Raw genomic sequence first — 22,433 nt, forward strand, 5'->3', positions numbered from 1 at the left:
TTTGTAATCTTGCTGCTAAAATTTATTTGCAATGAGAAAACATATTGATGCGAATATATAATAAAGTGAACTTAGTGACTACAATTTTTTTTTGCTCTTCATTCCTGGGTACATTCACTGAAAGTTCCTGGAATCTCAGCCAAATAGTGTTTCTTCATATATGAATTTAAAAGTCACCATTTACTCCACCACCAGTAACAATATAACAGATTAACTGATCACTTCTCTCATTGCAGAACATGGAATCCTACTGTGCATAAATTAGTTGTTACTTTATCATGCACAACAGTAGTTATTGTAATGCAGGAAGTACGTCATTGGTAATGAAGTTCTTTTGGACATCAGGGGTCATGAAAGGCACTATAACGGTGCTCTCATACTGAGACTTGTGGAGACGTTCTGGAGATCTGTGACACAGGGCTGGCCAATATGGCTAGGTGTAATTTAAGTGAGCAGCGGCCAGAGGCGTACTGTGTTTCCCTTATTCTCTGCTGCCCCAATGCACTTCTAGTGCTTGCTCCAGGCTCCTACTCTTCCTGTGCTCTACTTACTTCAGGCTCCTGCCTATTTTGTGCTCCAGCCAAGAACAAAGATTGTGCAGTGAGAAGTGGGCACACTCATCTCACGAGGTAAAAACAATGACTGCAGATGCTGGAAACCAGATTTTAGATCAGTGGTGCTGGAAGAGCACAGCAATTCAGGCAGCATCCGAGGACAGGCAAAATCGACGTTTCGGGCAAAAGCCCTTCATCAGGAATAAAGGCAGAGAGCCTGAAGCGTGGAGAGATAAGCTAGAGGAGGGTGGGGGTGGGGAGAGAGTAGCATAGAGTACAATAGGTCAGTGGGGAAGGAGATGAAGGTGATAGGTCAGGGAAGAGAGGGTGGAGTGGATAGGTGGAAAAGGAGCTGGGCAGGTCAGACAAGTCCGGACAAGTCAGGGGATCGAGTTGCTGGAGGTTAGAAACTAGGATGAGGTGGGGGAAGGGGAAATGAGGAAGCTGTTGAAATCCACATTGATGCCTTGGGGTTGAAGTGTTCCGAGGCGGAAGATGAGGCGTTCTTCCTCCAGGCGTCTGGTGGTGAGGGAGTGGCGGTGGAGGAGGCCCAGCACCTCCATATCCTCGGCAGAGTGGGAGGGGGAGTTGAAATGTTGAGCCACGGGGCGATTTGATTGATTGGTGCGGGTGTCTCGGAAATGTTCCCTAAAGCGCTCTGCTAGGAGGCGCCCAGTCTCCCCAATGTAGAGGAGACCGCATCGGGAGCAACGGATACAATAGATGATATTAGTGGATGTGCAGGTAAAACTTTGATGGATGTGGAAGGCTCCTTTAGGGCCTTGGATGGAGGTGAGGGAGGAGGTGTGGGCACAGGTTTTACAGTTCCTGCGGTGGCAGGGGAAAGTGCCAGGATGGGAGGGTGGGTCGTAGGGGGGCGTGGACCTGACCAGGTAGTCACGGAGGGAACGGTCTTTGCGGAAGGCGGAGAGGGGTGGGGAGGGAAATATATTCCTGGTGGTGGGGTCTGTTTGGAGGTGGCGGAAATGTCGGCGGATGATTTGGTTTATGCGAAGGTTGGTAGGGTGGAAGGTGAGCACACTCATCTCACTGATGGCTCTAAAAAAAAATCTATTTTCCTAAATGCATTATTAGAATACTCTTTACATGTGCACCTTCTATGATTACTATAGAGCTTTATAACTCAAAGAGTTCCTTCAACAAAATTGTTTGACAGCCAATGCATTATAGAAATGCACGTTTTTATTCTAACTCTAAAATATTTATCAACCATATCATTTTTTCTTTCAGCAGTCCTGCCCTGTAGAGGCTTGTGATTTGCTGGAGCACAATTCCACAGATTCTGGATACATTTGATATCAAGTGACCATAATTCATATATTGACAGTCAGTGATTCAGCCTGACGCAGGTAAGGAGTAAAGCATGGCAGCTGATCTCTCTCCGAACCCCATCTGATATCTGCAAGCACACATATCTAAAAAGAATTACTGAATAGTCATCAGGAGCAGGAAACCTGCCCAACCTTTCCCATTGAAATCTGAATTAGCTTTGGCTAATCAGTTAACCTAACATAGATGGAGAATCAAACCTGGGAACAGTGCAGCCAACTCACTGAATGAACAGTTTCCAGGGAAAAGCTATTTATCGACAAAGTTTGTACCAAGGCTTAAAACTGAAATAACTGTTCTTGAATAATCACTTCTGAGCAATGGCACAGTAGTGTTGCACACATTCTGATTTAATCATCAGATCTCATTCTCCTGCTGGCAGCAGCTGACAGTATTGTGATAAGACAACAAACAATGAAATGTGATTCAGTTCTTCAGCTGTCACGTCAGTAACTAGTTATCATCATGATGGGTGAAAATGAATATTTGAAGTGAGCTGGGGTTCATTCAGACAACGAGAAGATTACATTGCTGTGCAAAATCACAATCAAATCCTCCACCAATCTGACTGTGGTCTTTCACTGCAGAAATATCGAGATAGCGGTTTAGTCTATAATGTTCTTAAGAAGGGTCACTGGACCTGAAAAGTTAACTCTGCTTTCTCTCCATAGACGCTGGCAGACCTGCTGAATTTTCCCAGCAATTTCTGATTTTTTTCTTCCACAGTATTTTTTTGTTTAGTCTGTATATTCCCCTGACATGATTAGGTGTAATCATCAGACTGGTATTATTACAAAGTTTAGAAAGCTTACATGCAAACATTATGCATTATGTTTCATCTGCTAACCTTATGTCTTACGTTATAACAGAAGCTACACTTCAAAAGTACACATTTGGTTGTAAAGTGCTTAGGAACATCCTAAGGTACTACAAGTACTACATAAACAAACGTTTATCCTTCCCAAGTTGCTTTAAGCACTACCAGTCAGACCTGCAACTCCAACTTCTTCACTCTTATGTTATAAATGCGTCTTTATGTTTAAACAGGAATCCCATAAGATTGATTCTCAAATGGATACACATAGCATCTGTACACCTGCTTTCCCCATTTCTATCAGGTTCCTGATTCTATTCCCAATCAAGGACTTCTTATTTGAAAATAAGTGAATGCTCAGACAGCACAGTCAGTGGCAGAGAACCACATATGTGACATTGGCACTCTGACAACATAAGATAGCTTTAGCCAAATATGCTGTGCCCAGACATAACCCGCAATTGAAAAGACAAAAATTTCCAATGGGGGTTTGGGTTGCTTTTCTAAAATCCAAGTAGTATGAAATTTTACACACAAGCTATTCTAAGTTTTTCTGAAAATCAGTGGCAAAATTCTCCCCTGCCCTGCTAACTTTTTAAGAAAAAGTGTCAATAGAATCATTTTTTTTAAAAATGTGATCCTGTCACAAAATTATGCAGCAGGAATGCACATAAGGAATTCGGAAGTGCTCCATCTATGATTTCCAAACATAATTTTAGTAGAGGTGGAGATGACAGAATGGGAGTTGCATTGAGTTCTTGATATACTCCTGCTGGGAGCAGCTCAGTGTCATTATTCCAAATATGTAGAGGTAACCCTTACTTTTGCTTTAAGCAGACAATCTGACTTATAAACAAATCATCTTGTCAGCAGGAAGGCAAGAATTCTTAGTGAGATATCTGACGATTGAAAAACAATTTTTTTCTATATTTTATAGATAGCTTTACTTATAAAGATGTAGCTAATCCCCTCAGATCGTTTCTGGGAACAATGAGTAACGGAAAGACAGGGGTTCAAACTGTGAAAACTGATGCTCAGTAGGTGCTTTACTAACAAGACATGACATTTAAAAGCTTTAACACAAAATTTTGCGTGTAATTTCTCACTATCATTTGAACTTGCCAGGAAGTACTAAAATAAGGCACCTGGTGGTTTAGTACTCGTGTTCATGAGAAGCCATTTTCATGTAGTATATCTTAGCTCGATGCATCCACTTCTATTGAAGGTGCAGAACAAGTTACCTGACACACCATGTTTCAGGATGGCTCTGGAAGAGCAAGACACAAATATTCCTGGACATGAAACTAGAGGTCCTTCTTGAGAACACAGAGAAGATCAGGATGCTCTGTGATCCCATGGTAAGGGAAGAGGGAAGGCCTCCATCACCCTCTCCCCTATGCCTTACAACTACATTATCTGGTGCTACTTTCTGGTATGATAACCTTTCTCCCATTCCATTTGCAAGTCAAGAGCAGGTATCCAAAGCCAAGCACTCCTTTCTCCTAATGATTCTTATATGGTATCCATTGATGTTGAGTAGTTCAACACTTATTCTTTTAAGATGAAGTGCTCAGAAAATTTCCAGAGTAAATGTTGATAGTGTCAAGAAAAGTCAAGACAAACAGTCTATGCTACTTTCTCCCCACTCCCACCCTCCTCTCATTTATCTCTCCACCCTTTAGGCACTCTGCTATATTCCTGATGAAGGGCTTTTGCCCGAAACGTCGATTTTACTGTTCCTCGGATGCTGCCTGAACTGCTGTGCTCTTCCAGCACCACTCGAATCCAGAATCTGGTTTCCAGCATCTGCAGTCATTGTTTTTACCTTTAAACTGTCCAGGAAGTCTCTTGATGTGTTTCAAAAGTCTTCTTCAAACTTCTAGCAAGAATTGAACAGTGAAAGTCGAGAATGCTTTTGTGCAGTGCTCAAAATCTTCAGCAACAGTATTTGTACTCCAGTTTTGCTGGCAACTACAGGACAGGATTTTAGTTTGAGTGTTAACTATCTGAATTCCATATAGTCTCATTAATGGATGCGAGCAGGAACTTAATCAACCATTTAAGTGATTCATCAAGCAAAAGTTCAATTCTTTACCAAAATAGTACCTTATGCTAAATGTGAGATAAACCTGTGTTTCAGTTTAAGATGCCATGTTAGCCATGTAAGGGGATGTCTATGACTAAAGTAACCAGATAATTTATCCCAATGAATTTCTGTGAGGACCAAATATTGAAGCTTGCCGATTTCAGTGATAAGAGTCATACTGTCATTTATGGCACAGAAGGTAGTCATTTGAAAGCATTGAGTCTACATCAGCTCCCCATGGAGCACCGCGTCAGTACCATACCCTATTCTTTAACAGCTATTTAATGTATCATGTCTGGGCCTGACTTAAATATAAAAAAGATACTCAGGATAGGATTAATAGCCATTAGAGTTTGGAATAGAGTATTTATTTTAAAATGAGTTGTCGATAAATATCTTTAATCACTAGCTTTTATGAGGAGTTCCTTTTTTGTGATTGAGTTGTTTGTCATGCAAAGCACTATAATGATCTCTCATACTATTTTAACTGTATAATTAGAACAACAGGGAATCTGATGATGCCACACATTAGATCACCAACTGGTGTGCTCTATTACAGGAGTGATGGGAGGCAGTTACAATCCCCTGTTGTTATTGAGTTCCACGTGACGATGGAACCCAAGTGACCCTCTTAGCAGGAAGGAATAAAGAAATTGAGGGGATTAAGCTCCTGAAGCATTGTCATAGCCCTGGAGAGATCAGAGAGACCAAGAAAGAAAATCAAGGAATCTAATACTCAAACATTCAGCTTTTTAAAAATAAGTTTTGATTCAAAATCAGGATTAATCAGCTGTATGTTCCAGCACTATTTTCCTTTAATTAGAGGGAAGTCAGACGTGAGAGTGACTGCAGCATTTACTGTCAGTCAGAGAATGACAGGCAAACTTCCTGTTCCTAATCACTCTGCAGTGGGCCCCGACTAGAATGGCACATGTAGTTATTGGGGGAGACCAGGCTAGGTTCAGCTGCAGTCCCTTCCATAACTGAAAGACCTGTCAATGTTCACATGTGCAACCACAAACTGGCAGAACCCTCAGGATTAGTGAGCAAAAGTCTTCAGGAAAGGAGGCCAAAAATTACGTGATGGTGGCTGGGACAAGGGACAAAGCAGTTTTAATTCATCAACAGGCAGGAAAACACAAAGGTAAATTTTAGGCGATACTCTCTTAACAAAGTTATCAGTAATGTTGCAGGATTTTATGGCCATTAATTGATTGGATAAGAGTGCAAGTTTGTCAAATCTACAACAATGTCAGGTATGAGGTGACTGAAAGATTATTTGTGTCACAATTTCTGAATTGTTTTATTTTAGAAACAAATCTACCAGTGCAAAGATTTGACAGAAGCCTAAAACGAATAGCATGATAAAACATTGTTATTTCACATTCCAAGATGACAAAACAATCAGGCTCTCACACACAAGGAGCTATGAAGGGCAAGTCTCAGGGAAAAAAAACTAAGAGGGAAACCCTGTCCCTTGACCTATAAGGAATCACTGCAGAACCATGATAGTCATTAATGTAATTGTGCTAGCTCTGCAACCTGAGCCGACAGACATTCTGTAGCTCTTAATGGTACTTTAATTTTCATCAGCATTGAGGAGGACAAGTGGGACCCTGGAGGTGTCTCATTTTACCGTAAGCTGCTTGTCATATTACAAGGCAGCACCACAGTGAACTGAGCATTAAAGTTCTGTGAGACAACGTGCCCTCTTTCATTTAAGTCATGTTTCTGTAATTCTAATAGAACAGCAAGAAAAAAAAGGTTTACCAACAAAAAAAATGAACTCCTTATTCAGATCAATGACACCAACATGCTTTTAGATTTCTGTTATTAAAAAAACTCTGCCTCACATAATGTTCTAACTCACTGCCGCAATTATGTCAAAGTTATTTGTAATCCTTGAAGTGAATGACATTTTTCAAATGCTTTATTGAACTATTGGTGTTTCACATGTTTTGTGTTAACTAAATGCAGTGGGCACCCAGTAGGTGGTCATAATTTTAGTGAAGACATTACATTTCTGTTTTGGAGTAGGTATCATCGACTGGTACCTCAGTAGGTAAACACACCAAAAGGTTTAATACTGGGCCACACTGACTTCAGGAATCTAGGCTTGATTCTTAACCTGGGTATAATTAATTTGTGGCTGTGGAAGCAGTACAGTTATAGTTGGCTTCTCCCCACTCTGAAGACTGGGAAATAGTTGACTGGGTTTCCTCTCTGAATCATTATCAAAAATAATGATGGTGGATATCAAGTAGGAATAGTATTAAGCACGTGCTCTTCTGATTTGCATATTGCTTGTTTTTAAGTTGCATACTGGAAGGCGACTAATGGAAGTAAGTTGGGATGTCATGTTGACCTGTACAGGACATTGGTGGGACCACTTTTAAAATACTGTGTATAACTCTGGTCGCCCTTCTAAAGGAAAGATGTTGTTCAACTTGAGAGGGTGCAGAAAAGATTTACAAGGATGCTGCTGGGACTGGAGGGTTTGAGTTATAGGGAAAGGCTGAAAAGATTGGAGCCTTTCCCCTGGAATATCCCAGAGGCTGAGGGGTAACTTTCTTTATAAAATCAGGAGGAGCATTGATAGGGTGAAAAGCCAAGGGGAGTCCCAAAATAGAGGGCATAAGTTTAAGATAAGAGAAGATTTAAAAAGGACCTGAGGAGTAACTTTTTCACACAGAGGGTGGTGCATGTATGGACTGAGCTGCCAGGGTACAGTTACAACATTTGAAAGGCATCTGCATGGGCATATGAATAGGAAGGATTTAGAGGGATATGGACCAAATGCTGCAAGTAGGACAAGATTAGACTGGGATATCTGAGCAGCATGGACGAGTAGGACCAAAGGGTCTGTTTCCGTGCTGTAAGACTCTAAGTTGAGAGGAGGTTTAAGTAATCTTGGTACTGCACCCAAAGAGTTATAACGATCATGTAAGGCAAAAGTGGTTTTGGAATTACTTGATTTGTTCCAGATAGCTTTATTTATGCCATTTATTTATTTAATCGTGGCATTTACTGTGCTTTTTCTGTGGATATGGCTAGCACAGTTAGTTAAATGATCCTCTTGAATCTCAATGCTAGTGCCAGCAAGACTGTATCATATTCAGATTGATCATTTAATTTTTTTTGTAATCTAGCAGGTCAGCTATGAAGATCTGCAAATACACGCAATCTTAATTCATTAATACCAGGAAGAAAATGTAATGTAAAGGAACCCTTCAAAAAGTACATTATGCTCAACTGGAAGGGTGAAACAAGGAGAACTGGGCAAGCCATTTAAACTACTGTAATATGAAATTCTAACAACAAAACTAGGCTTCCGAGGCAATAGCTTGAAGTGAGAGCAAGGAGGATGTCCCTTTTCATATTGACACTGAATAAAGTATATTGCCATCCTTACAGATTTTAACCTACGCTGAATTAACAACCAGATGTTTATTAATATATGGATTTATGCAGAAAGAACAAATATGGTAAAACAGCAACGGATCTGTCCTGCCCAATATGCTTTCCTATGTTATCCAAATTGCTATACTCACAGCATCACACATACGTAATCAATGCCATCTTTGAAAAGTTGTTTGGGAACTTGAAAACGTCATTAACATAGGAGCAGGCCTTGCAACCTTTCGAGGCTGTTTTGCTGTTCAATTAGATCAAAGCTGACCTGTTAGTTAACTCTATTCATCTGCCTTAATATCCCTTAATACTCTTCCATAGCAATCAACTTAAAAAAGTTTTGCAATTTTCGATTGGCCTTACTATTAAGAGTTTCAGATTTCCATTGTTCTTCGAGGCAGCACAGTTTAGTGCTAGAAACAGCACAACTTTGGTTCAAAATAAGCAGCGCACTCATCAAATCATATTTATACCTGTATCCAAATCTTCATATCTTTTCTAGCAAATGCAATAATCCCATTCAATATAAAACATTTACCCAGATGAAAATAATCAGAAACAAATACAAAGAGCATTCTGAAAGAACATCACAAAATTCACAGTAAGTGCTAATCTAGCAATATTTGCAAGTTAGGATTAAATAGGAGTGCTGCCTCTTTGTCCTTGTTGACAGAGATTGCAAGGCATTAATTTCAAACAGGAGGTAACTCTCTTGTTCTGTCCAATATTCATCTAATAATTACATTTAGAGCAGCCAGTATTGGCAGTCTTTACTTTGACAGCAACTCTGTAAAGTAAACATTATTGCTTCCAGAACTACTGAGATCCACAAGGAAGAAATGATTTCTTTTCCCCCGTTGCATCTGGGACAAAGGCATAAACACTGCTTTCGAGGGCTTGTGAGATATATACAGACTGGGTGTAAAGCCCACCTACCCATACTCAATGCAGTTTTATCTTCACTATTATGCCTGGACTTTTCTGAATGTAACTCAAAACCACTGCAACATGACTTATTAGAGAGCAGCTTCTTTCAGTAACTCTGTTATATAAATGTAACTTAAGGAAAGCCTCTACTTTGCCGGCTTCTCTTAGGGCCCCCAATGAAAAGAGAAGAGTGCAATCTTCCTGTGCTACCTACTGGGCTGATGAAATATTTTGAGATAAACAAACAAACAGAGGACACTCCATTCCCATTGAAATGAACTTCAAACAGGGTTCATTCGAAACAATTCTTATCTGTTACAGATCCTGGTTACAGGCTTTAACTAACCCAACAAACTACTCAGGTCAAACATCTATAGTAGAAGTGTAGGACTTCAGTGTTATTTCAGACATCCTCCCCTCTTCCACTAAAGATTTCACTACCCAAACGGTTTTGGTCACTGACTCTAGTTTTAAGTGTATTACATCTGATTAGAACACCACAAACTGCTAACCTGCATTCACTTCTAAGGGTAAGGAAAGTTGAGATCTTAGTGACCAAAAGTAAATCCAATAAGACAATGGGTAATATAAAATGTCACTTTCATATTAACTTTGTACTGTGTTAATGCACATGATTCACAACATATGGGACTCAAGTCAGCAAAAATCTCAAAGTTCCTGTCGGCCAGCATCAGCATATTCATGAGGTTATCACTGCCTGCACATGACTTGTGCTTTGGGAGAAAGAAGTGCTAATAGAGCAGAAAACCAGCAAAGTAGCAGTTTCAATGAATGAGTTTCAAATCAGTCTGCCAAACTGCTCAAGTTTAGGAGGACCTTCCCCTCTAATGTTGCATCCCTAAACAAATACCTTTTAAAACTGTTTCCAATATGAAACAATGCAAAAACGAATGATTCCTTACGGATGGGCATAGAGCCATGCTGCAACAGAGGCATTATGTCAACTCAAAAACTCCACTGTCATACTCCCAGCAATAAAAATCTCAAATTTCATTTTTAAACACCCAAACAATTCCTGATAAAATACAGAAATAGAAACAATAGTGTGTTACTTACTGGCAGGTGAAGGGGTACTGTAGCCACTGACTGGAAGTTGGTGCTGCAATCCATTTATGGATGGTGGTGAAAGGCCTCCCAGGACCGGTGGGAAGAAGAATGGGTAATGGGGCACTGGGTAACCATTTACATGTCCATTACCCGGAGGTGTGCACGAACTGCTGTTGGTTGACATTATGGAGCAAGGATAATGTACAGGATAGTCCTCACATGTGCACCATAAAGCTGATCATATGGGAGGGATGTCAAGAAAAATCAAGGCAATGACAGCCTTGTGGGCAGAATTGATTTTAGAAACAAGTAGAGTGCATGCAAAAAATGTTACTGTTCTCCTTAAAGAAAAATTTAAAAGACAGTTTGTATTCCTTATGGATGATAAGTCTGATATTCAGCCATTGGTTCCACATGAATCTATCCAAATACTATCCTAATGTACATTGCAGATGAGATGAAATCTTGGAGGAAAAATGCTCTTCACGTTCTCAGAGACTCCTTGAGTAGGCGTTCTTCTCTTCTAAATCTGTGCCAGACTGGGTGTGCTTACACTGGAAAAGAACATAATTGTAAGAGCAGAGGAAAATGCATTGAGTAACAGTAAATAACCACAGCTTTAAAATCAAATCTTACAGTAGAAAAGGCAGGCAGAAGCATTTGGGTCCTCCCCAGAAAACAAGGGGGAGGGAGAATGACGAAGGGGTGGGAAGGAGGATAAAAGACAGCCCTTGTATGTGTGTGGGCTTTGTTTAACTGTATTACAGTGTTTAAAATAATTACTCCTCTCGTCCTGAAATATCTGATTCAAAAACATACCAGACCTAGCACATGCAAATTAAAATGTGCAAAAGTTGAAAGAAGCTTCTTAAAAATAATGGAGTTTGATTTGAATTTCTACTAACTCCCCTCCCTTCCCTCCTCCCATCAAACGACTGACAGACCCTGCCCTCTACATTTTCCTGGACAGAACCCCAAAGCAATGGCAGCAGCCTTTCCAGGCATATGGGACATATATATTGGCTATTTTTGCTTCCAAAAGCAAAACAGTGCCTAACAATGGCAAACAAATGATTACATCAGGTCAAAATCTGATTATAATCTTATAATTATGAAATGTGCTATACACCCCTTTGTTCAAAGAACTCTCTTTGCAAGATAAACAGATTATCAACCCACATGTTTCATGCAGCCTCATAACTCTAATGATGAGGTTCTGAGCTTAAATATGTTTTGCTGGCTGCACAGAATTTGATGTTACCACTGAGTAACTACCAGCCACCGAGCAAAGCAATATTTTTGTGCTGCAGGAGTTCCTCTTTCCTCTCAGCTGTTCCAACACCCAACTGACAGGACAAGCACAGAGGTGTGCAATGCTAAGACTGACTCTCCTAATCAATACTGACCAGCACTGACAGAGCCTGGTGCAAAGTTTAGCCAAAACCGCTCTAACAGCAGAGATGCAAAATCAGCTAAAGTCTGCTCAAAACAGCCTTTCTTTGCTAGGCAGTCATAGAATCAAACAGTAAAACTGAAGAATTACAGCACCATAGAACTGACCAGCACAGAACAAGACTACATGACCCATCATGCCCTGGTTGGCTCTTTAAGTCATATCCTTTCCTGATAGTTTTCTTCCCTTGAAGTATTTTCCAAATAATCTTATCAAAGCTACGAATTATTCTGCTTTCTTTCAGGCACAGCATTCTGGATTACCACAACTTACTGCACAAGTAGAACATCATCTAATTCCACCTTTGGTTCTTAAATTGATGTCCTCTGGTAACTGACCTTCCTGCCAGAAGAAACAGTTTTGTCCTTTTACTTTATCAAACTCCTCATAATCATAAGCAGCTCTATTAAACTGTCCTTAATCGTGGTTGCTTTACAGTACGGAAATGTCAGCCTTTCTGTTTAAGTTGTCCTTCCTTCCTTCCGCTCCAGTTAAACAATATTACATGTCATTCAAGTTTTTGAAATGTCTCAGTTTTTTTCCTCTTTCAGTAGCAGAGAGATCCAGGATTCAAAATAACTGAAGGTATGCCTTGAGCTCCTGGTATAGGGCATCAGCCTCCATTAGGACTGCACATACAATCACCAGCATCTGAAATAAATTGTACTATTACATGATGAATAGCCTTCATGTCATTCTAACACTGTTCCCTTCCCATATTGAGGGGTGTACTGGTAAATAAGCCTTTAGAATTTCTGTTGTTCTTACTACCGCCAACTGCGTGGTGGTGTTTTGAAATGTTAAGCATCAACTGACTCAAATGCAACATAGATGCCTATATCTAATTGGGACTTATCAAAAATGCTGAAATAAAAGCAGAAAAGTTTGCAATACTCAAAAAGTCAGGCAGTGTCTATGAAGAGAAATAATTAATGTTTCAGGTTGATGATCTTCCATCAGGAGCAATACCCTTCATCAAGGCTAACTCACTTTCTCTCCACAGATACTGTCTGAACTCTTGAGTATTTCCTGCAATTTATGGTTTTATTTCAGATGTCCTGCATCTGCAGTATTTTTGATTTTGCTGTTTAAAGGATGCTACTTCACTGCAGCAGTCAGTAGCAAAGCAAAAAGATTCACTGCTGACTTTTAAAAAAGCTGTCCACAAGGATCTGGCAACCTCTGTAACAGGAATTTCCCCTTTTCCCAAGACAGATTAAATCTGGCTTCAGGTCAAAGGGAGGTCTTGAAGCTGCTGCAATACTGGCAAGCATAAAGGAGCCAATCACATATGCACCCACTACAAACCCAAAGTTAAAGTCACTGGATCACTTCACACGTCATTTGCATATTCAGACAACACAATAAAGTTTTGAGATAGATTATGATGGAAATTATTAAAAATAAACAAACCTTTAAAAATAAGCTTTCACTTTTATAAAGTATATGGATTATCTTATCATTTATGGAGCATGTTGATGTTCCACCAGTAAAAAAATAACTTTATCAGTTCAGTCATAGTTATTTAGCAGTAACTATGAAGCAATTAAAGGTCAGGTGCACCTCATTCAATATGTGTAACTTATTCAAGCATTTTCAAAGCAGGCAAACAGTATTAGAGAAGGACTTTTGTTGTCAAATCATGATTGCAATGGAGATTACAATCTGAGGGAATCTTTCTACAGCATGAGGAGCACTGAAACCAACCCCAGGACTTCCACATTACACTGTGTGCACACAAACTCACAAATTGCTGTCAGCTTCAGTATGGTAATGATAGCGAACACTTAATAGTTTTGCCATTGTGACCACAGCAAGATCTGGATCATTGGCTGCAAATACGATCATTAAAAAAAAGTACATGAACCAGGATGATTCAGTGCACAGGCAAAAAGGTAATAGAGAATACACTTTGACATTTTAGAATATGCTATTTAGTTACACAATAACTTGTCACCACAAGCATATTTTTACATGTCCTGGTGTATTTATATCAGCAGGAAATTGCAATTTTCTGATATAATCAAGGTGGAGAAAATGGAAAACAAATCAGATACTTCAAGTAGGTTTAGTTCTGTTTTTCTAACTTACTTGGATTCTGGTGCATTCTCAGATTAATAATTTGCTTTGGGGATCTGCCCACTTTTATGTTGCTAAAATTCTCATCAATGCTTGTGTTACCTCTACATTTCACTATTTCTCCTATCTGGTCACTGATCTTCCACAACTATGGGCTCTTCCAGAATTCTGCTGCATTGTACCTTCACACGATGGCTGGTTCACATATCATTTCGTGTTTGCTGATGTACATGGCTCCCAGTCTGTCAACATGGCAATCTGTAAATCAAGTGTACAAATCCTACACCCTCTCCTCATTATGACCTCTCCATCCCTACCTCTAAGTTTCCTTCTCTTAGTTTACTCACTTTATACAGTGACAAAAATTAGGTCCTAAGCTTTAGAATTCCATCCCTAAACCTCCACACTTCTCTCTCCTTCTTTAAGATAATCTTTAAACTTTACTTTAAAACTACTGAATAGGAGAATGGTCCAGGAAATGTGTGATGAAATTCAACATGAGCAAATGCGAAGTCTTGCACTTTGGAAAAAAAATACAGGCATGGACTATTTTCTAAAAGGTGAGAAAATTCATAAAGCCACAGTACAAAGGGTTCTGGGAGTGTTAGTCCAGGATTCTCTAATGGTTAACTTGCATGGTTGAGTCCGTGGTTAAGAAAGCAAAAGTAACGTGTCATTTATCTCATGAGGGTTGGAATGTAAAAGCAGCGATGTGCTACTGAGACTTTATAAAGTTCTAGTTAGGCCCCATTTAGAAACTGTGTCCAATTTTTGGGTCCCACACCTCAGGAAGCACATACTGGCACTGGAGCGTATCCAGCGGAGTTTCACACGGATGATCCCTGGAATGGTAGGTCTAACATACGATGAATGGCTGAGGATCCTGGGATTGTATTCATTAGAGTTTAGAAGGTTGAGGGGAGATCTAATAGAAACTTACAAGAAATGGCTTAGAAAGGGTGGACGCTAGGAATTTGTTTCCATGTTGCAGGATGACTAGGACCAGTGGGCACAGCCTTAGAATTAGAGGGGGTCAATTCAGAACGGAAGTGAGGAGACATTTCTTCAGCCAGAGAGCAGTGGGCCTGTGGAATTCATTGCCGCTGAGCGCAGTGGAGACCGGGACGTTAAATGTCTTCAAGGCAGAGATTGATAAATTTTTGATCTCGCAAGGAATTAAGGGCTACAGGGAGAGTGCGGGTAAGTGGAGTTGAAATGCCCATCAGCCATGATTGAATAGCGGAGTGGACTTGATGGGCCAAATGGCCTTACTTCCACTCCTATGTCTTATGGTCTTACTGCTTGACCAAGCTTCAAGTTTTTAATCATCTGATATTGCGATATGGATGGATGTCAAATTTTAAGAAGCATCTTGAAACACTTTGCTATGATAAAGGCAGTGCATTACTGCTGTTGCTTCTAAATCAAAGGAGTCAAATCCAACTCTCTATGTTGCTCTAAATGCTTTAGTAAGTGGATTTGAAGGCCATTGTAGGGGGCGCTTTTCAAATGAATTAGGAATTCATGACAGAATCTCATGCAGTTGGACCACAGACAAGTTCCCCTGCACCACATACTATCACATTCAGTTTAAATCAAGTTGATCCACTCTGAAGGTAATTCTCTTGAGAGTATGAGAAGGCAGTCTTCAATCCGTTTGCTTGCCAGGAGGTGCTAAATTACATGCTACCGATGTGATGTTGTACTCAGTCTCAATCTACAGATTTTCATCAATTATTTCTCATGGACTGAATGCAAATCTACAACTCAAAAGAAACCAAGGGTGAGAGCTCTGAAACAGAAATACCTCCAGGACTTTACCTTGTATAAATTTATGCAATTGCTCCGCGAAGCAAATTAATTACTTAATCCAAAAATACTTTATATACAGCGCACAAATTTCTGAACCAATCTGGGATAAGGTCCACACCAGAATTTGGAATTTATATATTGAACCATATATATAAATTCATACATGGAATTTGTAAGGCAAATCATTCAAACTTAACCCACAGCAGATTGTCTCTAGAGTTAGCTTCATTAGATGAGTTGTGTTATTGATTTACTGTAACACTGTTTTATCATCAGACTTTTATCATACTACTCCTGAGTGTTTCATTTCTGCAAACATTTGGTTTAATTAACAATTATGATGATTAAACGATAAGTTAGGAAAATTTTTACTCATGAACAAGATTAGCTGAAATTGATGTCCCCCTTTCCTTGGGTTTTCAATTGTTTCCCACAGAACAATTATTAAGACAGGGAAAAACAGCCAGGTTTTTCATTATTGCTCGGCATTTAGTGGTCAATCACGGAAACGCCAGGCACAGAGAGTGGGAAAGGATGGAACTTAGCCTGAAGCACCCTAAGATTAAATAGCCAGTCACCATCCAACTAAGGTTACAGAAAAACCCATCATTGACTCAAAGCACTGAATCATAGCCAATGCCAGCGACCTGCAGAAGGGGGATGAAAGAAACCAAAATGATTTTTTTTTAAAATACTCCCAGCTCCTGTCCCTGGGCATGTTAATTTGGCCACAGAGGAGATGAAACAAATGTCAGCTGCATATTTCCATTTATTTGTAAGCTGATTTAGCTTCTCAGAAAATGAATGAACTACTCAGAATAAGTGAGTCATTTTAAGACTAAAATGAGTGATATTGAGCTGGCTGCCTTTAAACACCTGTGTGATTTTCCTTTATATTGAAGTTAATGGAAAACAGAATTAGAAGGTGCCCAATGAACAGTCAATCTGATAAAACCATTGCCAAAAAGACATCATTGATTCATTACCAAATTATGATTTCAGTTGGCTGAAAGATACAGTGCATGAGACGATGGGCTGCAATTCTGACTCTTCAATAACTGTAAAACATAAACCAAGTGGAGACTGATGCATCACCCTTGGGCCTTAAGGCGTAGGTTCAGACTAGAGAAACATCTATCGAGCTCACAATTCTCTTAAGTTCTTCTGTCTTGAAATCCAATATCTCTTTGACTAAGCTTTTCGTCATTCTACTAATTGCTCCTCTTCTAATTGAGTCACATTTTTGATTTGTGAAGCAGCTTGGTTTGTTTTTGTATGTTGAGGAACATATACAAGTGTAAGCTGTTGCTGTACGGTTGATGCTTTGATGTGGCAGAGAAACATGAAAGGAAGTGAATGAAACACATAACTTTTTCCAAAGTTTGCCTCATTCAGTAGGTGAACAACCACATTTATTTTAAGGATTCATTGGCTGACACCCAGGAGCATGCCTTGGAGCAACATTTCTGAAATTAATTGAAATCAAGAATGATAAAAACCTAACAAACCCTTAAAATGAAACTTAAAAACTGAAAACATATCTGTGAAGAGAATAAAAACTTGAAGTAAAATTATTTAATTTAAAAAATATTAGCTTTATATTGCATGTGTGTACACATTTAAAGGAAATTGGAATTGAGCATGTGCAGTCGGAATTCGTCATCAGATCATTGGTGTCAGCAGACGTTCTATTATTTTAAAAAGACACAAATCCCCTTAAGCAAATTTTACAGTTAAACATGCAAGACTCTCAGAGCCTCAATCCAGCTTAGCATCAGGATTTCTGACATAATGCTGCTTACACAAAATAATAGCCAGGTTGTTAAATGACATGTTACTGTTTTTGACATAATTGTTCTGTACCTTGCAATTAAAATTGGCAGAGTTAGTAATTTCCAAATTAAGAATGTAAAAATTGTCAATGATTCATTTTCAAATCACTTTTCATTGTATAAACATAGTCACAAACTATGAAGTTCTTTATTTCTCTCCTGTCCTGAAAATAATTTTTATTTTTGGCAAATCACCAAATGCGTTCACTTATTTTCAAGCTATTTTACCTTCAAACAAATGTGTAAGCTCTGCATGTCGCAGATTTCACTATTCTATCATGTGCAGTAGAACTCTGCTGGATCATCAGTTTCATCTCACTTAGAATATTGAAGCTTTTTCACAGCCCACGCTGATGTAGACTTTACGTACTTAACTAGAACTAAGGGACACAGATTAAAAATAACGTGTCTCACACTTGAGACAGAGATGAGAATGAATCTTTCTTCTCAGAAGATTATGAGTCTTTGGAGAAGGGGTAATTGAATGCTTTTAAGGCCTAAGTAGATAAATTCTTGACTCACAAGTGAGTCAAAGGTTAACAGGGTGGAAAGCAATGTGGAGCTGAAGCTACAATCAGATCAGTTGATAATATTGAATTCTGGAGCAGAATAGATGGGACAAATGGTCTATTCCTGCTTCTGATTTACATGCATTACGCTGATGTTGAATGTAAAATAGTAGTTAATGAGAACATGCCTCACTCATCATTGAGAGTATCAATAACTGGCTGCTTACAACAATTGGCCATTAATACCAGTGTGATTCCTGAGATGGCAGGATTAATGTATGAGGAGAGGTTGAGTCAGTCAGGATCAAATTCTCTGGAGTTCAGAAGAATGAGGGGATCTTATAAAAATCTATAAAATTCTAACAAGACTAGACAGGGTGGACGCAGGAAGGATGATCCTGATGGCAGGGAATCCAGTACCAGGGGTCACACAGTCTAAGGAGTGTGGTAAACTATTTAGGACTGAGATGAGGAGAATTTTCTTCACCCAGAGAGTGGTGAGCATGTAGAACTTGCTGCCACTGAAACAATCAAGGCTAAAACATTGTATGATTTCAAGAAGGATGTGGATATAGCACAGGGCTAAAGGGATCAAAAGACATGGGGAAATGCAGGAACAGGTTATTGAGTTGGATGATCAGCCGTGATCATAATGAACAGTGGAGCAGGCTTGAAGGGCTAAATGGCCTACTACTGCTCCTAATTTTTATGTTGAGAGAACTACGATGTACATTTTACCTGCTCCAATTAAATAAAACCATCCAAACTTTAGATAGTATTGCTGAGAGCAGCAGCAAAACAAACATGTACTGACACCAAAAGCACATAAATCCACTTTTTTTTAAAAACACAAAAAATTTATAGTTATCCCTAATACAGTATTTCAGTCCCAAACATGGATATTGTGTCTGAGGACTTTGATTAATTTGGATGCAGGGCATCCGGGAGAAAAAAGCATCAGATGTAAAGGACTGTAGCTATGGATAGAAAATCCAGCTGATTCCACTGTCACTCAGTTTTTCTTTATGGCATTCAATAATATATGCAATTATAGCGTTCTTTCACAATACATCATACAATAACATGGTGCTCTGTGGATCAACAGTGACTCATACTTTTTAAGTAAAACAAAACTGACATGATATGTTTGTATGTTTAACAATATGTGAAATTGGAATTTCCTTGAAAACATTTTCTTCATCTTCCATATTTTCTAGATAGGTTAGGCCTGACAGCAAATTTCAAAGAGCCATACATGTCAGTGACCTACTGAATAAAGGAGCTGCCCATGTAGCCTTAGGTGAGAGCCCCACGCTATCTATATAGTAAAGGCATCAACTGAAAGGGTATTACAGTTTTCAGAGGCTTGGCAATGCTCAGTCCCAAACCACCAATGACTGTGCCAAGAACCATTTGGTCAAACAAATTACGCCAATGTTATTAATATTTGTGGCCTTTATTCACATGTTCCACACTCGTTCATTATTAGATCCAAGTCTTTACTTTTTCATCATCTCTGAACTGTCCCAGGGCAGCACACTTTAATGGTTCTCAGGATTTTATTTAACTACAATTTAGCAATTGTTGTTGGCTAATAGCTGTAAACTTTCCTCAGCCAAAAGGATCTAATACTGCGCAGCCATCTGATTGTTCCTGACTAAATAACTAGCCTTGGATATTGCAGATGTCAGGGCACCACCAAGACCCCTTCAATTTATTAATAATATAGTTTAATCATATAACACTGTTACCTCATTGTTCCTCAAGACAAGGAGAGTACAAATGTACACAGGCAAGTAAAACTTGATACTGTACACCACTGGTGGGTCTCAGACCACTTAAACACTATCAGACGGATAACAGATTGAAACTTTATTAATTGAGAAATTAAAACAAAAAGCACCGAGTCCCGGATTCAGGAAATACCTCTCTAAAAGTGTAGCACTTGATGATGGGTAGTTTGAAGACCAGGTTGCAGACAGGAAGTCTAAAATAAAAAGTTATTCTTTTTGGTTATTATCTGATTCCAAGAAGTCTTCCTCAATGCACACAAATACAAAAATATATCCTAGGATTATCCCAACCCTGTAATTCTTCGGCATGCCCACAAATCAGGAAGCACATTCATATTTTCAAAGAAAGGCCACACAGACTGCAACATTACACTATGCATACTGTTATTTTTCCTATCAACCCTGTTAACTTTCCCATTTTCCTTTCTCTGTCATGCTTTTTTCTCTTTATCCTGTCAGTTTGTATAAATTTTTGTCCCTTGCTCTTCTCATGCTCTCACAGGACATAAGTTTTTAATCTGAACCGCTGCAAGAAAAACTGCAAATAACTCCCTTCGCAGTCATGTGCCTTAGAATGTCTTCAGCAGGAGAGTTCATATGTCCCAAGATTGAATTATGCTACAAAATGCCCACATTAATAACCATCTTTTGAGACCAATGAACATGCATAAATGATAAAAATTAATGCACATTGCCCCTGTTTTGCTCATCACTGACTCTAATGACAGGAAATCATGAACAATATGCCTGTGATTTTCTGATATATGCTGGAGGTTGGGGTGGTGCCTTTCCAGTGAGCCAGACTCAGAACATTAACACATGCATTTCATCTTATCATAATACACACTCTAAAGAGCTTTGTGGCATAAGAGTTAGCATGCTGTTATATTGCAAAACAGAGTTAGCAGTGTGGCTTCAAACAATTCCCAAAACAGAGTTAGCAGTGTGGCTTCTTAACTATTTCCCAACCCTGGCTGGAGACAGGATTTGATAGTGGAGATTCAGCAATGGTAACCACATTGAATGTCGAGGTGTGGTGGTTAAATATTCTCCAATCAGTAGAGAATTTGCCCCATTACTCCCATTGATTCCAGTTTTGCAGAATGCATCCTTGACATCAAGGGCTGTCATCTCACCTCTGAGATCTCTATCATCTGTGCAGATAGAAACAAATGCTAAGACAGTATTTTGAGCCCACTATGACTTTGCTGGAACTGATCAAATCATATTGGATTCAAAGTCTTAATTTTATTTCCTTCTCCATCTGTTGTTTGACCTGAGTTTTGAAAAACATTGTTTTAATTTCAGACATCCAGCATTTGCAATGTTTTGCTTTGATACCATTTAAAGATATCTTTCTCTCCTCTCTTGGGAGTGCTGGGCCCACTTCCATGGGGCTTGGTGCCATTGAATACTGCATTGAAGTATCCATTTTTCACATGTGAACTAAGGCAGCAAATAAGTTCTTTCAAAGTCTTTTCCAGCAGGGGTCACTGGATAGCAAGCAGGAAGCTTGGCTAATTTTCCTTGCAGATCTTGGCCAAAGCAGATTAGTTTCTGCTGGGGTACATTTCCTCAGGTACTGGGCACTCCAGTATTTCATCCAGCTTCAGGGTGAGATATAGTTATATTACATAACCTCATAGAACACTTCCTGATAATGCTACTAATAATCTGTCATACAAAGCAATATGATGTTTACAGACTATCCATCATGCAAATTTCAAGAGCTTTCCATCAAAATGTACAACGTATTAGTCTGGTACATTTGATAAAGGAATCCTTGCCAAGCGCAGAACTTTTTAAACCACACAGGAGTTATCTTTTAAGGAGGTATTCTATTTATTTGCCACATAAAAAGTTCCAAAAACCAGCTTACTTCAGTCAAGAAATATTTCAAACCTGACAAGTGCACACCACTATGACAGAAGGAATTCGGGAATCGAGACTGCTATTTACATGCCAAGGCAATCATTAGTTATTTCACATTTAGAGCAAACATAGAACAGCTTTCCTTATGCACAGAGCAGATTTGGAAAGTTCTAACTTTGTGTTGGAAATGTTTTTTGACATTAAATAGGTAAACATCACAGTCAGACAAATGTGTGTCAACTACTACTGGTCACAGCAGGCACTAGAGTATATCAAAGCAATAAGCTAGAAATGTCCCACAGCGCACAGGAGATGATAAGGGCTCATTTTGAAATAAATATTGCTGCTAAACTGACTGAGGCAGGGGTTCCTAATTACATCCATTACCAGGATGTATGGACACCAAGGGATAGCTACAGGGAACAATACAGTAACACTATCAGTCCTCATAGATTTTACATCACAGATTGAGGAATTGTACAGTCTGAGTCTAAAGGGATCTTCGATGTACATATTTCCCTCCTAACAAAAGCTTTCCCTAATGGTGCCACCAGCCAGGAAAAAGAAACATTCTCTTCGTAGGCTAATTTGATTAAATTGAATGTCTTTTCTTTTAAAAGTTAGATCAATGGCGTCACTGCTACTCAGAAAAAAAAGTACACTTAAACCAAAATCCCTTAAGGTTACGTCAACATGGCTCTTGTGTGATAGTCTTAATTCATCACTTCAAATTGCTCCCAGCACTTCTACCACCAGGAACAGAGCTACAGTCACCAGTACGTCCAGTGTCTGCAAGCATAGCCTAAGCTTCAAAAGGCAGCATTTTATAAATGAATCATTGTTTAGTGTTTTTGTTTAGTTAGCATATGAAGA

At 39.2% G+C, this 22,433-nt stretch overlaps 1 protein-coding gene across 10 annotated transcripts in view; it reads right to left on the reverse strand.

Moving 5' to 3' along the window:
• Positions 1-22,433, reverse strand: part of raraa (retinoic acid receptor, alpha a) — a 583,661-nt gene that overhangs the window by 173,425 nt on the left and 387,803 nt on the right. For 8 of the 10 annotated variants that reach the window (XM_087977802.1, XM_087977800.1, XM_087977799.1 and 5 more), the window contains one exon: positions 10,220-10,764. The exons of 1 other annotated variant lie outside the window; for it this stretch is intronic. In XM_087977802.1, the coding sequence (XP_087833928.1) occupies positions 10,220-10,394 (175 nt within the window). In that variant the 5' untranslated portion in view covers positions 10,395-10,764. Of the gene's footprint in view, positions 1-10,219; positions 10,765-22,433 lie in introns of those variants that run through there. One more of the 10 variants, XM_043674916.2, reaches the window with a different exon arrangement.

The sequence above is a fragment of the Chiloscyllium plagiosum genome, unplaced genomic scaffold, assembly GCF_037043375.1.
Source record: "Chiloscyllium plagiosum isolate Xiang-an unplaced genomic scaffold, Cpla_swu_hap1 HiC_scaffold_32, whole genome shotgun sequence".
Lineage (NCBI taxonomy): Eukaryota > Metazoa > Chordata > Chondrichthyes > Orectolobiformes > Hemiscylliidae > Chiloscyllium > Chiloscyllium plagiosum.